We start from the raw sequence: 15,370 nt of genomic DNA on the forward strand, positions 1-15,370 counted from the left end.
AAAGTTGAAAGCCGAGTCTTGTTGAGGGCCAATCGGGGCTAAAGGAGCTAAGGCGGCCGCTTTGCTAGCTTACCTGAGCGGATCATATGTCCCGAGTTCACCGGCTCGGCGGAGCGGGGGTGCAGCCAGGTGGTCTCCCGCGTACGGTCGCTTGTTCCCGGACACACGCACGCACAGGAGAGGGGTGGAGAACGGCGGCGAGTGCGGAGGAGGAGGAGGAGGAGGGAGGGAGGGTTAAAAAAAACACCTGTTACGTTGAAGCGAAGAGCGAAAATGGGCGAAAAGGGCGCGGAAAGGAACTGACTCACTTGATGAAGAAGACCCTCCCGTCCCCGCACACGCCGTACGTCCAGTTTTCGGGCAGGGAGTCCCGGCCCAAAGGCGCCGCCATGATCCGCTTTTTCTAGTTCATCTCTCGGTCGAGTCTCCCTCGAGAGACGCGATCACTCAGCATGGGCCGGCGCTGCCTTCAGGGACGTTGTCGAGAGGCGGACATTGGACAACTGCTTGTGGGAGAGGGCGCTGATGATGACTCAGACCTGATCACGGTTTCTCTTCTTCTTCCCTTCTTTCCCCTACAGTGAGTTTTACTCATAAAACTGTTTTTTTGTGGGTGAAATTATTTATATGAGAAAATAATACGCACACCTACTTCCACACATTAGAAATATAAATTTAATTCATTTTGAGAAAGACATATTTGTCAGTGGGTTTTTTTAATCCCATTTGAGCATTTTTATATATGTAAAGGGACATTTTTGATACAGCTCTTTTATGGGTGTACCTATAGGAGTGTTTTAACAACATAATGTCAAGGGAATAATAGACAAAAATACAAAGAATATAGATGGGGGGAAATAAAATGATGGAAACACAAGAAAATATTACAAAAAAGAAAAATGCAAAAATATTAATATAGTTGAAAAATACTAAAAGATGAGAAAAATAGTGGACAAAAATAGAGGGGGGAAACAATATTCGAAATAATACCAAAATATAGATGAAAAACACTGTAACAAGTTAACAAAGTTCAACAAAACAACAATAAGATTTTTTTTTACAAAAAGAGAGGACCGAGACAGAGAGAAACAACGCAAAAAGATGACTCAACTTTATTTTTAGAGCACTTTAATATTAGGAACATATAGCCCCCCCAAAAAATAAAGTAAAATGTAAATGGAGAAATACAAAAAAAAACTCAACTTTGTTGTAGAGCACTTTTAGACAAATATGTTAGACAAAAAAAAAAGAAAGACAAAAAGATTACAGGTAAATGAGACTGAAACATTACAATAATATTAGAAAAAAATACTAAAATATTAGGTGGAAAAATACAGAAATGTTGAAAAATATACTCAAAAAGATTAGATGAAATTTACTATTTTATTATTTATATTATTTTTTAAATATTACAAAATTATTTGGTAAAAATATAAGTCAAAGATATTGGTGGGGCGCTCCCAAATATTCGGTACAACTACAAAAATATAATATGAAAGAAAAGTATTTGTAAATTTTCATAACATATAAAGATTTGAAAAAAAAATATCTAAAATATATTAACATGATGCACATCATGCACATATCAAAGGTGGGCATTAGCTTAGAAATTGACAAAGCAAAAAATATACATACAACCCCATCAATACTGTATATTATTTATGATAAAATATTCCTATTCATTCTTAAACTTTTTGCAGTATGCAATTTGTGATGAAAGGTGGAGTGGTTTGTTATGGGAAGAACGGAAAACTAGTGGTTAGCACATCTGCCTCACAAGCTTGCAGAGCTGGGCAGTCCGTCCAGGGGCGGACTGGTCGGACCATCCGGCCCGGCCGGATGCCCATTTTTGGGGCGGGGGGTGGGGGCTGACAAATTTTAAAAAAGGGTTGGACTAAACATGGAAGTGGTTTTAGTCCGGCCCATTAATCAGCCCTCATGCGTATGACTGATCTTTTTCGCAATACAATTAAATGCATCGTCAAGTCATCTCGGTCCCTTTATGGTTGTAGCAGGCACGATATCCATTGTTGTCGCTGTCTTTTTGAAGCGATGCCCCGCCCGACTTGGAACATAACTGTTTTAAAACAACTTGTGTCCGGGGGTATATTAAGATGCGCGCAGCACTCAAGGATGACGCTGGCACATCAAGTTGGAGTTCATTCACTTCTTCTGGCGTCTTCCCTACTTCCGAAAATACGCCGTAGCAAACCTGCTGTGTGTAGTGGTTTGCTGGCATGCTTTTATTTTGAAGGCCGGGAAGTGTGAAGGAGGGGAAGTGTGGAAATAAATAAGTAACTTGTTGACTGCGACTTCATGCTGTCTGTTGGACCCAAATAATTATACGACAAAACCATCCCCGGGGCTCGCAATGGAAGTAAGCACGTGCAGTTTGGTAACTACTAGTGGCGCGTTTGAAGCGTGTCCACAACGGGTTTGAATAGTAAATTAGCCAGCTAATCATTCCTTAAATAAACCTCTGCCGTTTGCATCTCTCCCGCAGCGGCGTCATGCACGTTGTTTTTTTTTTGGGGGGGGGGGGGCGGAGCGGGGGGGGGGGTGATATTTTTTCATGAAAAAGGGCAGGGGAGTCGAGGCCGGAGGGGTACCCAGGTCAAGGGTGGAGGGTCGCGGCCGGACCGGCAAAAAAGGGTCAAGTGCCCAGCTCTGCAAGCTTGGATCAGCTGTGTACCCTGTAACACAGTGATTCTCAACCAGCTGCCGTGGCACATTATTGTGCCGTGAGAGATCATCAGGCGTGCCACAGAAAGTTATCCTATGCCAATTATTTAGACAAAAATAGATTATTTTCTACTGTTTTTCTTAATTTGTTAATTTATGTATGCCAAGCATTGTATAGCAACAGGCAAAAAAATTAAATGTTCTTCCACTAGATCACTGAAGGTACATTATTAACCTGTATAGCCACTTTTGTGAATTGTTTTGATAAGTGTTGTGCCATGATCTTTTTTTTTTCCGAAATATGTGCCTTCGCTCAATAAAGGTTGAGAAACACTGCTGTAACAGGTTACACCTCATTTCAAAATTCAACTTATGTACGGCCCAGTTGCTTGTTGTGTTTTGACGTCTGCCTCCTGCAAACTTGTTATTACTGCTCTACCCAGTTGTTCATTATGACGCACACACACACACACATTTTCACGTGCACGGTGCGCGTTCACAGTCACTCGTCAGGAAGGCTGAGCTCATGGGAATCTCCTTTTGCATCCTGAAGGAGACGTGTGGTGACGTGCTTGTGACAACACGCGCTGCTTCCCTGTCATTTTTTAATCCACTGTTGACAAAAAAAAAATTCCAACACGTGATTCCCTGCGATTTAGAAAAAAAACACATTCTGGACATGTTCCAGTCGTCATCCCAAAGGTGAGCAAACTTTCCAGGTCTTTTGTGCGCTTATCTCAAAAGGTGATTTTGCTCAGAAGCACTTTTTTTTTTGCAGGGAAAAAAAAACCTCCCGACGAAGCAGGTTGAGGAAAGGGCGCGCAGAGGTTGGATCTCTCCTGTATTTGCAGAGAATTTGTGTGGACAGATAAAGTGTTCCCCAGGAAGAAAGAATAATGGAAGGCAGTCGCAGCCAAGTGCTGAGATCACCGTGTGCTCGACTGCTGTTTTGGTGAAGCTATTATAGTCGTGAGAACGCCAGAAGGGAGAATTTGGGGGTTGTTTGACTCATATCAAAACATTGAGAATGCAGCAAGAACCCGGGCTGACTGGGCATGCACGAGATTGTGGAGCGACCAGAAGCCAACGTCTATGGCAAACTTAATGGTCATACTGTCGCCGCACAATAGAAGAGCGGAAATCAACCCGAACATTTTTTTCAAGAATATGTTGCTACTAATATTGCGATTAGTGGAACATGAGTTAAGCAGCAAAATCCACCTCCTTTTACAGTGTTTTCAAAGGCAGCCAATGTTGCGTTCACGTCAGAGTTCAGAGTCAGGTTTCGTTCAGTTTCACAAATGTTCACAAAACGTTCGCCAAACGCCCGCCAATAATTTTTGTGATTTGCAAGGACATTTTGAACATGTTGCGAGAGACAAAAAAAAGTACAAGCGCACAAGAAAAGTACAAGCAAACGTCCGCCGATGGCAAAATTTATTGACCTCGAACGAACCCTGATGAACTCTGAGTGAACGCAACATTCGTTGCCATCAAAACACTTGTTTGTCGCTCAGTGGGAGAGGGGCTCAAATGAAAGCTTTCAATACTAAAGAGGAAAGCAACACGTTACAGTAGTTAAGGTGAGATGTAGCAAACATAAATATTGAGGTCGGCGCCACTAGCGGATAGAATGCGATGGATTTTAGTCATATTCCATGACATTATTAGTCATATTTAATAATTGACATCTCGGTTTTATCAGGGTTGAGAAGCAAAAACAATTGTAAGTCATCCATTGTTTAATCTCAGCAAGGTATTACAGGGGGTGGGTTCGTTAAATCGTCGGCACAACAGTGAAAACTAATGTAATACTTATACACATACATATAATATCACCAAGCTGAAGCATGTAGATGTCTAACAACAGAGGGCCAAGGGTACTGATCCCTGCGGAACGCCACAGGTGACATTACAATACTTAGAGACCACATCACCATTGATGACACTGTGCGGCCTCTCTGAGAGGTAAAATCTGAACCAATAAAGTGCTGAACCTGAAATACCAACACACGTTTCAAGATGTTCTTGTCCGGAAAATGTCATGATAATTTTTCACTGCAACATTGTTAAGGATCCCATCTGCACATAACATAAGGTTGGATGTAAGTCTGCTATCTCCCTGGAACACAGACATGAACGCCCACAAAATTGAAATTTGAAAATTGAAAAAAAGTGGAGCGACCACACATCAGAGATAAAAAAAGAGACTTCAATTCTTCGGATTACAACATGGTGTGTTTGTTTTTTCTCTCAAGCAAATCCCAGCCAGTGTATCAAACAGTGAATGGAAAAGCAGACACACACGGAAACACATACAAGGTGCAGGATTCCGGAGATGGATTTCAAGGCCCTCGCGCACCCCCCCCCCTTGCCTCCCCCCCCTCCTCCTCCCACTGCAAACACTGAGGGTCCCTTTGTGCATACACACAGCCAGGGGGCAAAAGTGCACCAATATGTCATCCAAACATTCACATTGTTTGAAGTGAGATGGGAAAGACGTGAGCCAAACTTGCAACGATAAATCACGTTTATCACCTGTAAGGGGGTGCGAAGCGTAACACTCTCTGCTGACGCCATGTTGTGGTGAAAGCAATTGTCGCCTTCAGATGACAAGTGTTTTATATGTGACACTAAAATTGGGCTAAAATTGTCCAATTACATGATAGCAGGATGCTGTGTTGATGTGCAAGCAGTTATAAAAATGAAGATCAGTATTGTGATAAATTGTTTAAATTGATAAAAAATTATAATTATCATACTAGGGATGTTTGATACCACTTTATCAGACCGATATCTGTACGAGTATTCACTCTTTGAGTACTCATCGATACCACAAACCAATACGTCTTGTACTTTTGATATAAAATTTAATTTAATTTAATGCTCAAAAAATTGCAACCAAAACCTCTTTCTGGCACATATTATTCGCCGATTTGTCAAACTGTGGCAGTATAGTGCCAACTAACTACTGCCGAGGAGTCCTTGATGTCCTTGAAATAAGGTTCGTATCAGCCCAATATCTGGTATCGGTACTTGCTATGCCTAATTCATACATTTTTGGATACATATTTTTAAGAGTGCAATTGATGATTGATTATTTTCATAATCAATTCATCTGTCGATTATTCAGTGAATAGGATTAAAAAACATGTTTCATTTTCATCACCTCAAACATAAATTAACTATGATTGAGTTACTGGTTTGGGCCATAACATGTCAGAAAACAAGCAACAATGTTAATCATTGATTTCCAATGTAGTAAAAGCTGATGTCTGCAAATGTTTCATTTTGATTCAACACAAGCATGATCTGTCTGTTTTAATTGGGACTACAGAAATTGGACAATATTTACTCTTGAGAAACTGAAATTACCAATTTGGACAATGTTAAATTAAAAAGGGTATCCAAACGATGATAGATGCTTATCGATTTGATAATCAGTTTCTTGTCGATTAATTGATTAATTGTTACACTTCAATTTTTAAAAAAAATTAAATTCTAAAATAAATTTTAAAAATGTAAATGTAACTGTTTAACGCCAATGTAATGTAAAGATGGATTAAAGATTAAATAAAATTGAAATAAAAATGTGGATATAATGATGTAAAATGACTTATAGATACACATTTTTAAAAATACAAAAATGATTACATGGAAAATTGTAATTTCAAAATACAAATAAAAAACAATAGATAAAATATTAAAACTAGAAAGAAAAAAATACAAAATAAAAATGAAACTGTGAACTCTAATCAAAACTAAATGAATGAAAAACAAAACTAAATAGATATGAACACAGTAAGTAAACATGTAAATAAATCCTGGTAGTGTTTGGCAGAGCAGCGCAAATAAGCACAAGAATAAAAAGTAAGAAGGGGAAAAAAGCAGAAGAATGACAAGTAAGAAGGAAAAAAATGAGAGTGAAGCTCACACACTATTCCAAACACAAAAACGTCCCTCTGGCATGGCGCCGGCGCCGTCCCCACACATTGTGTCTTGTCTTGTGCAAATGAGGGCTAAATAATGCATGGCTGAGCGCCATGCCTCAACTGACTGCTGACTGCTGCTCACAGGCATCACTAAGGCTCCCTTCCTTCAGATTGCAACATACTAAGCACAAACTTCCAAGTCTACAAAATAGTTCACTTTAATGAGAGACATGACAAGAGCTCGTAAGTGTTTGCTTATTAATACGCTTGTAATTTTTACAACTGCTCTGATTATTTAGCTACACCCGTCAAAATGTAAGGAACATCTATCAGAATGATGCAGTGCACTTGTATACCGGTGCAAATTAAGCACAATTAGTTACATTTTGTTCAAATATGACCGCAAAGTAAAATAATATATATAATGTAAAAAAATAATAATAATGTCATGTACTGTATAGGATGAAATACACTGAAGCCACAGACCGTTTGCCGTGATGCAAAGCAAAAATCTGACATTTGTATGGGACTTTGCCCCCCTCTATCTGTGGTTCTTGTGTATTGCAACAAGGGGCATGAACGATTTCTGGGGGGAACCTTTGCCCGGTTCATTTATCTTTAATGCTCGTTATGCAAATGGTAATTATCAGAATACTGCATATTCTCAGTTGAACTATTTAATGGACGCCAGAAAGATCGATACACGGCCGTGGAGCTTTTTTTCGGCGGGATTGAGATTGTCCCTTGTGGGTCACTAAAGTAAAACTTGAGCGTTTTTGCAGAAAATGTACATCACCCCCTGTTGAATAACTAGCCTTTCTGACTGCAGTTCCGTATGTGCTGTAATAATAGACTATAACCCAAGACAATGCCGTGTTCTTTCTTAACATTTCTAGTGGGGGTTGTCGCTTCCTCATTCACATTTTAAAGTGGAAGGGGAAACACGCAGTACATGTTTTCACCGCATGAGGGCGGCAGAGCACATTTTGACAGCTCGAAACTGAGTCCAATCTTCTCTGAAATGGATTTGTCGTGTAACTTGGGATAGTGCCTTCAATGTTACGCTAAAGTGGCCACTTCAAATAAACAATAACAGCCTTTCTGTGTCTTTTCGGGCAGGCAGTCTCCTTAAGACTTTTTTGTGCGTCTGCAGATGTTAGACACGCTTTCCAAAATTCCGTGTTGCAAGTGAAACTAATTTGGGGGGCTGAATTTTCAAGAGTACCAAGCTTCCTAAGTTTTTTTGTGGGTCAACTCATGATGGATATCCTCACCATGTTCCATATTGCGAAGTCAAACTTGCTTTGGGGGCTAAATTTTTCCACAAATTATGGAATGCAAACTCCACACAGGGAGGCCGGAGCCGGGATCAAACCCACGACCTCTGAACTGTGAGGCGGACGTGCTAACCAGTTGTCCACAGTGCCGTTCCATACATTATCCCATTTGCTTACCCTCACAAGGGTGGAGCTGGAGCCTATCCCAGCTGTCTTCAGGCAGTAGGCGGGGTACACTCGGAACTGGTTGCCAGCCAATCGCAGGGCACACAGAGACAAACAAACATTCACACTCACAATCACACCTAGGGGCAATTTAGTGTCCATCCAATTAACCTACCATGGAGTACCCTGAGAACACCCACGCAGGCACGGGGAGAACATGCAAACTCCGAACTCAAATTCACGACCTCTGCACTGCGAGGCGGACGTGCTAACCAGTATATTTACTGTATTTATTTGATTTTAGACTTTTGTGTGGGTCCACTCATGGTAGACATGCTTACCAAATTCCACCTTGTGGACCTGCACAATGGCTTTGGGGGCCTAATTTTCCCGCCAATTCTCAAGCACTGGAAATAGCCATGGCCCTAAAATAGCGATTTTAAAACCAAAACGGCAGATTTCCTGCACCTTTTAGGCCTTGGCTTTTTGAGACTTGTTTGTGGGTTTACTCATGATAGACGCGCCTACCAAATTTCATGTTGCTACGTCACTGCATGAATGTCCACCACTATTATTCTGATGTGTTTTACCTTTGTTTGAAGCAGCAAGGCATGCTGCAAGCAGATTGCATCATCGGCTAATTGCCACCCTGGAGGTTGAACTCGAGAGCAGAATCTTCATCATCATCATCATCTTCTTCTTCTACTTAATGATCATCCTCGTTATCATCATCCACACGTGCTGCAATCTCCTGCAATCCTTTTCACGCGGCCGCCGGTTGCTTAGCGACCAGAGAGGATCCAAAACGTAAGAGTCGTTGACGTTTTGCATTAATAATTTCTGATACAGTCCAGCAACATATGAACAATACTAAACCCAATGTCAACAGGATTCATGTTAACATAATAGGAACAAGCTGCCTGTGTCAACGACACCAATTAGGATCAGCGTACGTGTGTGTTGCTAATTGATTGCACCCCCGGGGGACGTCATTTCATCATACGCACTGTTATCTTGCGACAGTCTTACAACATACAAGGAGACGTTGCGGCCTTCTGGGAAATTAGAGGTATGTGCGCTCATGTTTTTACAACTTTGTGTGGCCTAATGGTTAATTGTTGGGGACATGTTTCTTGGTGGGAACATTTTGGCTGGTCCAGGTGCGTGTGTGTAGGATTCTCGACACACATGGCCCGGGTGCCAGTGTGTGTATGCTTGTTTTTGTCCATCCATTTGGTCCTTCCATTAACATGCTGTGACATAGAAGCTCTACTGTAGACAGATGCTCCACTCAGATCAAATAAACTCCAAATCGTTTAGCTTACATTGTTTATTGATGTCGGGTGAGTTTTTGTTATTAACAGTCAGAACAATCAGTGTTAAAGGAAAGTCAACCCCAAAAATGCCTTTCCAACAATATGTTTTATGCAGCCCTAATAGTCTTAAATGTATGTTCTGATTGATATCATGCTTGTGGAATACGAATTAAGCAGCAAAATCCAATCATTTTTATCCCTCTCAGGGGGCGGCCATTTTGTCACCTGCTGTTGACTGAAAATGATGTCACAATTGCTCAGAGCTCAGGTTAGAATCAATCACAGCTCATCTTCAGAAAACCCTTTGAGCCCTGAGCAACTGTGATGTCATTTTCAGTCAACAGCAAGTGACAAAATGGCTGCCCACTGAGATGGCTAAAAAAAAAAAAAGGTAGATTTTGCTGCTGAATTCATATTCCACAATGCTTAGACTAGTGGGGGCACATAGAACATATCATTCTCAAGAAATGTTTGGGGTTGACTTCCCCTTTAATAATTATTGACATCCAAATTCACAGCATGTGCCAAAAGGCTTCTATTACGTGTTAATAAAGGAATTAAAAAACATCAAGTTACAATATTTGTGGAATAAAAAAAAAAAAACGCAGCAGACCGTAAATCCTTTTTTTTTTCCAACTCAAATAAGCCCTTCCTATTTTTTTTCCTGGCCTCTACTTGAGCTGCTGTACATTCATTATACAAAAAAAACCATTGTGATTTTCCTACTAGGTCCAAATGCAAGGCAACGAACAAAAATGCTGGAGTTACCATCACAAAGTGTCAGTCGGTGCAACAATAAACGCTTACAAGAACTATCGGAAAACATTTTTTGAGGTACAAAGTTGTGAAATGTCCACATCAATCTCATAAATAAAACATAAATAATCACAGCAACAAATGAGAAAGTCAAATAAATAAAAATCATCCCGGATTCATGCGGTCATCCACGTACGCGCGCATCTTTGCCCGGTGCGCGGTTTCCAAGCAGTACCCGACGGCCCGTTCCGTCTCACCGACGCGGCGCCGGAAGCGCTCGCGGTCCCGGGCCATCTCCTCCCAGGGTCCTTTGCGGGAGGCGGCGGCGGCAAAGCGCCACGCCCACATCACATGGACCTCCACCACCGGAGAGAAGCGGACCTGCTGGAGAACACACAAACAACAACACATCAATCAATACATTCAATAAAGATGGGGAAAACAAACAAACAAACAAACAAACCAAAATACATTTTTTCAATGACTATTTCTAGGGAAGGGAGGGAGGACACAATGATATGAAAGGAAAAAGTGAGGAAAGTAGGATGAAGAAACAAAGGAGAGGATGGTAGGACTAGGAAGAAAGACAAAAGGAAGACAAGGTAACGACTGAGGAAAGAAGAATGAAAGGGATGGGAGGAAAGTTGGAAGTCAAACAAGGAGGTAGGAAAGGAGGATGCCAGGATGGCATCAAAGAAAAAATAAGCTGGGGGAAGGAACAAGTATTGACAGAAAGAAGAAAGATGGAAGGAAGGAAGCAAGAATGGTATGAAAGAAAGGACGGACGTATGTGAGGAAAGGAAAAGGAAGCTAGAATGAAGACGGACGAATGGGAGGGAGGTAGGAAGAAATGCAAGGGGGCAAGGAAGGAAGGGAGGAAGGAAGTTAAGGATGGTACGTGAGAAATTTCCAAAGGATGGAGTAAGGGGAAAAAAAGGAAGGAAAGGAGGAAGATCGCAGAAACACTGAAGAAAAGGACAAAAAATGGATGGAAGGATCAAAAGGATACAAGGTCACTCATTGAAAGGAAGGATTAAGGATAGCAAAGAAAATAGGGAGGATGGCTGGTAAGTAGGAAACAAGGATGGTACAAAAGGAAAGAGTGAAGAGTGGAGGAAGGCCACAGACGAACACACACACACACACAAAGCCTGCTTTGGGACCCCAATTTGAATTTACACGATTAAAGGGGGTTAAATAAATGTCTTTGCGATAGCTGAGTGGAAGTGTCGTGTGCAGTCGTACTGATTTAGTGGCTGTGATGCAACCCATGTTTCGAGCTCGCAACAAGTCTCAGCTGACTCGTCGGAGTCCCGTGAACAGTCAGCATGACAACAACACGCTAAACAAACAATTCAAGGCGCATGCGCTTCCCCGCCAATAGACGCCGCACCCCAGGCAGTCCACTTGGAAAACTATATGGGGCTTTGGGCCAAAACAAACAATCAACCAAGTGTCTCACCATGTGTCATGTTAAATATAGATTTTAACCAACATTAAAAAAAAAAAAAAAAAAAATAGAAAAATTAATTTGTTCCCAATGATACCTTACCCCAAATAAATTCCTGGTACAGATATTTATATAAATATAAATTCTAAATTACAAAAATACGATAGATTGAGATTTTTAATTATTAAAAAACAGTAATTATCTTAAGTGCGGATACACAATTTATCAGAAAACGTTTTGTACTAATACACACTACCAATAAGCCTAAAAATGGTCTGCTGAGAAAATTACATTTAAATCAGAAAAATGTGTGCCTGTAATGATTTTCCTATAGAAATGCATTTAATCAAATAATGCAACAAAATAAATGCCATAGCCCTATGATATAATTCTGTGACCAATATTTTTTTTTTTAAATAAATGGTAAAAAAAGAAAATCACAAAAATTTTGAAATGGTTGTTCATTGACTAACAATGACAAAATGACATTTCTAACGAACACATTGTAATATATCTTAAGTGTATATTGACAATTTGAGTAAATACTCTAATATATGTAACATTACATCACGATAAATACCTTACTCCTATAACTACAGTGTTGCTCTTTACAGCTGAGTATATATTACCACACCCAGCTACTATAATTGGGAACACAGTGCACGCTTTTGCTCATCATCAAACACTTGCTCTGAAGCAGCTACGGTGGCCCTGAAGTGCAAAACACACACAACAACAAAACAGCAAATGAAAAAAACACCAAGTAACAAAACAGCAGCAAATTAAACAACACAAAATTGATCACAAATTTGTTGTGTTGTGATGATTTTTGTTGTTGTTTTTTTTTCTGTTGAAGTAGTTTGTTTGTGTTTTTTTGATTTGCTGTTGCAATTTAATTGCTTGGTTTGTGTTTTGCACATCAGGGGCACCGTAGGCAGCAGTGCACGCCGCTCCTACACATCACTGACGTAAAAATAGCTTGTTAAGCCACGGTGTTAGTTTCAGCAAATGTGTGTGTGTGTCAAGAGTGAGTTGCTATGTCAGAACCTTTTTTCGGGTTTCAGGTCCGCTGCGCCTCTCGGGTGATTGACATCTCTGGGCGGGTCGTTTCCATGGCACCTGTTTGACATCGTCAGAGCGACGGATGACACGTTGGATATGTTTCTCTAGTGCTTTGGGTGTGGTGTGCTTAACGGGCGTGGCTTTTAGAGGCGCTGGGACATGTTGAGGCTGCTGATTGTTTCGAGAGGCCTGGAAATTGAGTGGGTGGTACGGGTCTTCTTTCCGGTTGAGGGACTTCCAGAGCTCGTCCTCGTCCTCCGAGGAAGAGGCGAGGCTGCCCTCCTCGCTGTCGATACCCGCCGAGACGGGTTGCGGCGCTTTGCTGACGGCGCAGGCAGTGAAGCACATGGGGTCGTACGGGTCGTCAGGCCTGGAGAAGAACTCAAGAAGGCGTTCGCTCTCTTCCAAATCAGCGACGGACACATCGGAGCTGGACCAGCTGGACCAGCTGGTGTCGCTGTCGGAGCGGGTGACCCACATCTTCAAGCCCGACATAGCCTCTGCGACTTTTCCTCCTGTTATGTCAGGTTTGGGCTTTTTCAAGAAGAGGTCGAAAGGGTCGTTGCACGTGGACATGGGCTCCCACACGGCCTGGCTTTCCTGGATGTCGAACTCGTTGGTGCCGCCGTCTTTCTCGGAATCCTCTTGGAAGAGCGCCTGCTTGGGGAAAGCTGGTATGATGTCCCAGTCACCGTGGAAGCCCACGTAGACACCGTTGTCGGGCGCCAGGCCCGACAGCAGCGCCTCAGTCGCGGCCCCGCCGCCGCCATTGTCGTCGGCGCCGCCGCAGAGGTCAGAGAGGCCGTTGGGGTGGCCCACCATCACGCCAGCGTCGCTGTCAAACAGCGAGGAGAAAAGAAAGGACTCGGTCGGACTGTGCTGGATGTGCTGGCCCATCTCGTCTGTGATCCGGAAGTGCACCTCGAAGCGAAACATCTGGAAAACTCAAAGAAAAGAGAAAAAAGCGGAAAGTCAAATTGTGACAAAATGGAGGTCGCCTGGGAGCTTAGAATCCCCCTTGACAATCACTTTTTTTGTTGAGCTTTTTGTACTTTTCTGGGATTTCTCATTCTCCATTTCATCACTAAGCTCTCCACTGTAAAAAACACAATTTGTATTTTTTGGGGCTGAAACAGTCATTTGAGTTGGAACAACTTTAAAATATAAATGATTGACAATTATGACAACAATGTCAGTTAGCACAAAAAAAGCACACAAATTACTCCAAACCAATTTGCTGAGTTGTCTACTTGTTGGACAACAAAAGGGACAATTAGTTCTGTAAATGTACCGTATTTCTTTGTTGAAAATGCGAGAAAGCATTTTTTCACATTAGCAAAACTTAAAACATTTTGTTGAATAGCCCAATTTAAAATTTAAAAGTTGGTTGCCTCGAAATTCTGAGTTCACACAACTTTTTCCCATTTTCTTTTAATTGTAGTATACATTCTTTTAACGTTTTTAATCATATTTCCTCAGCATTTAAAAAAATCAGTTTTAGTGCTCGATGGCAAATCACACGCAGCATGTAAAGACACCTCGACCAAGCCACGCAAGTCCAGCACTGATTAACTTTTAGCTTAAAATGTTCTTATCGTTACATTTTTAGATGGAAGCCTAAGAAACAGATGGTCGTTCAACTGTTATGCTTCGTTGGACAATGCAGACGTGACGTATTGCATCGTGTTTTCTCAACTGAAAAAAAGGAATGCCTGTGTCTCCCCGACTACCCTAAGCGCATCAAATTTTACGGTAGTACAACACGCAGCTCTGGGTGGATAAGATGGTGAGTCATACACAGAAATATATTAATTACTGATAAGAGTATGAGTTAAAATTATTGCTACGATCTCCTACCTTAAACGCACCACAGCTTTCAAATCCACGGTCCAAAATGATTAACTCTGACATGAGTAGTTAAGACTTTCTAAACTGCATTTCTGCAGTCATCGTATAACATGGAAGTAGCGAATATCGAGGTGACTCACGACGATGGAAAAAAAAGGTAAATATTGTGTAGCGAAATAATAGCGAGAGCTCGGGGAAATCCCTAGTTTCCGTGGGTACCTTGAACGCACCGCGGACGTGCTACGCGAGGTTCAAAGAGTCGAAACTTTTTGGGTTTCCTTCTTACCAGACAAGAATGTGCAGTAGATGACCCGAACCATAACCCAGAGGTGCTCACACAGCACTGTCAACATCTGCTTGGTCCATGGCAAAAGTGCCATCCCACGGTTGCCAAACCTCTCCATGGCCACGGCGGTGGTTATTGTCCGATCACAAGTCATATTCGGAGACATTTTTTGAAGATGTGGGGAGGAGGAAAAAAAAACAGCTCTTATCACGTATTCTGGTACTCTTCGTTGTAGACCAGTTGGCTTCGCGTCAAAGACAGGTGGATGTCACTACACGGACGCTTCTTCATTTTCTGCCAAATTGGCGCCATGTTTTCCTCAGGCTTTCTTAGTCAGGCTTTCCCGTGTTTTAGCGTCTCCATTTCGTAGGTTGCCATATTTCTTGCATCTTCTAGTAGTGGCGAATGATCCTCTGTCGTGACACTCTTGGTTTAATACACAGAATGACGTCAGTTTTCACTCTGGTTGGACAAAGCAACTGCCAATAAGTCCAAAGGCGGGGTTTGCTCTTGCTGTTTTTTTTATTGCGCTCGTCGTTTAACGTCATGGTGCGTTCTGATTGGACAGAACAAGTATCAGTCATTCCACAACATAG

General features: G+C 41.7%; 2 protein-coding genes and 1 long non-coding RNA gene across 10 annotated transcripts in view; 1 reads left to right on the forward strand and 2 right to left on the reverse strand.

The window, feature by feature from the left end:
* Positions 1 to 508, reverse strand: part of LOC147148599 (pleckstrin homology domain-containing family A member 7-like) — a 105,237-nt gene extending 104,729 nt beyond the window's left edge. For 3 of the 7 annotated variants that reach the window (XM_086027560.1, XM_086027562.1, XM_086027561.1), the window contains exons 1-2: positions 309 to 507; positions 74 to 150 (exon numbers count right to left, since the gene is read on the reverse strand). In XM_086027560.1, the coding sequence (XP_085883686.1) occupies positions 74 to 150; positions 309 to 391 (160 nt within the window). In that variant the 5' untranslated portion in view covers positions 392 to 507. Of the gene's footprint in view, positions 1 to 73; positions 151 to 308 lie in introns of all 7 variants that reach the window. The other 4 variants (XM_086027558.1, XM_086027557.1, XR_015086411.1 and 1 more) reach the window with 3 other exon arrangements.
* Positions 17 to 4,691, forward strand: LOC147148600 (uncharacterized). The gene is made up of 2 exons (XR_015086412.1): positions 17 to 580; positions 3,461 to 4,691. It is a non-coding gene; the product is annotated as an uncharacterized LOC147148600 (long non-coding RNA).
* A 4,680-nt stretch (positions 4,692 to 9,371) lies between these two features.
* LOC147148601 (uncharacterized) lies at positions 9,372 to 15,278 on the reverse strand. Of its 2 annotated transcripts, none has more exons than XM_086029540.1 (3): positions 14,775 to 15,278; positions 12,626 to 13,584; positions 9,372 to 10,512 (listed from the first exon to the last, which is right to left on the reverse strand). In XM_086029540.1, the coding sequence occupies exons 1-3, from the start codon at positions 14,938 to 14,940 to the stop codon at positions 10,294 to 10,296; spliced, it is 1,344 nt and encodes a 447-aa protein (XP_085885666.1). In that variant the 5' UTR covers positions 14,941 to 15,278; the 3' UTR covers positions 9,372 to 10,293. The 2 variants fall into 2 exon arrangements, with proteins under 2 accessions (XP_085885666.1, XP_085885667.1); XM_086029541.1 differs by lacking the exon at positions 14,775 to 15,278 and adding an exon at positions 14,498 to 14,745.
* Between the last annotated feature and the right edge of the window lie 92 nt (positions 15,279 to 15,370).

This window comes from Filicampus tigris, chromosome 4 (genome assembly GCF_054856515.1).
Source record: "Filicampus tigris isolate MCC_2025a chromosome 4, RoL_Ftig_1.0, whole genome shotgun sequence".
NCBI classification, from domain to species: domain Eukaryota; kingdom Metazoa; phylum Chordata; class Actinopteri; order Syngnathiformes; family Syngnathidae; genus Filicampus; species Filicampus tigris.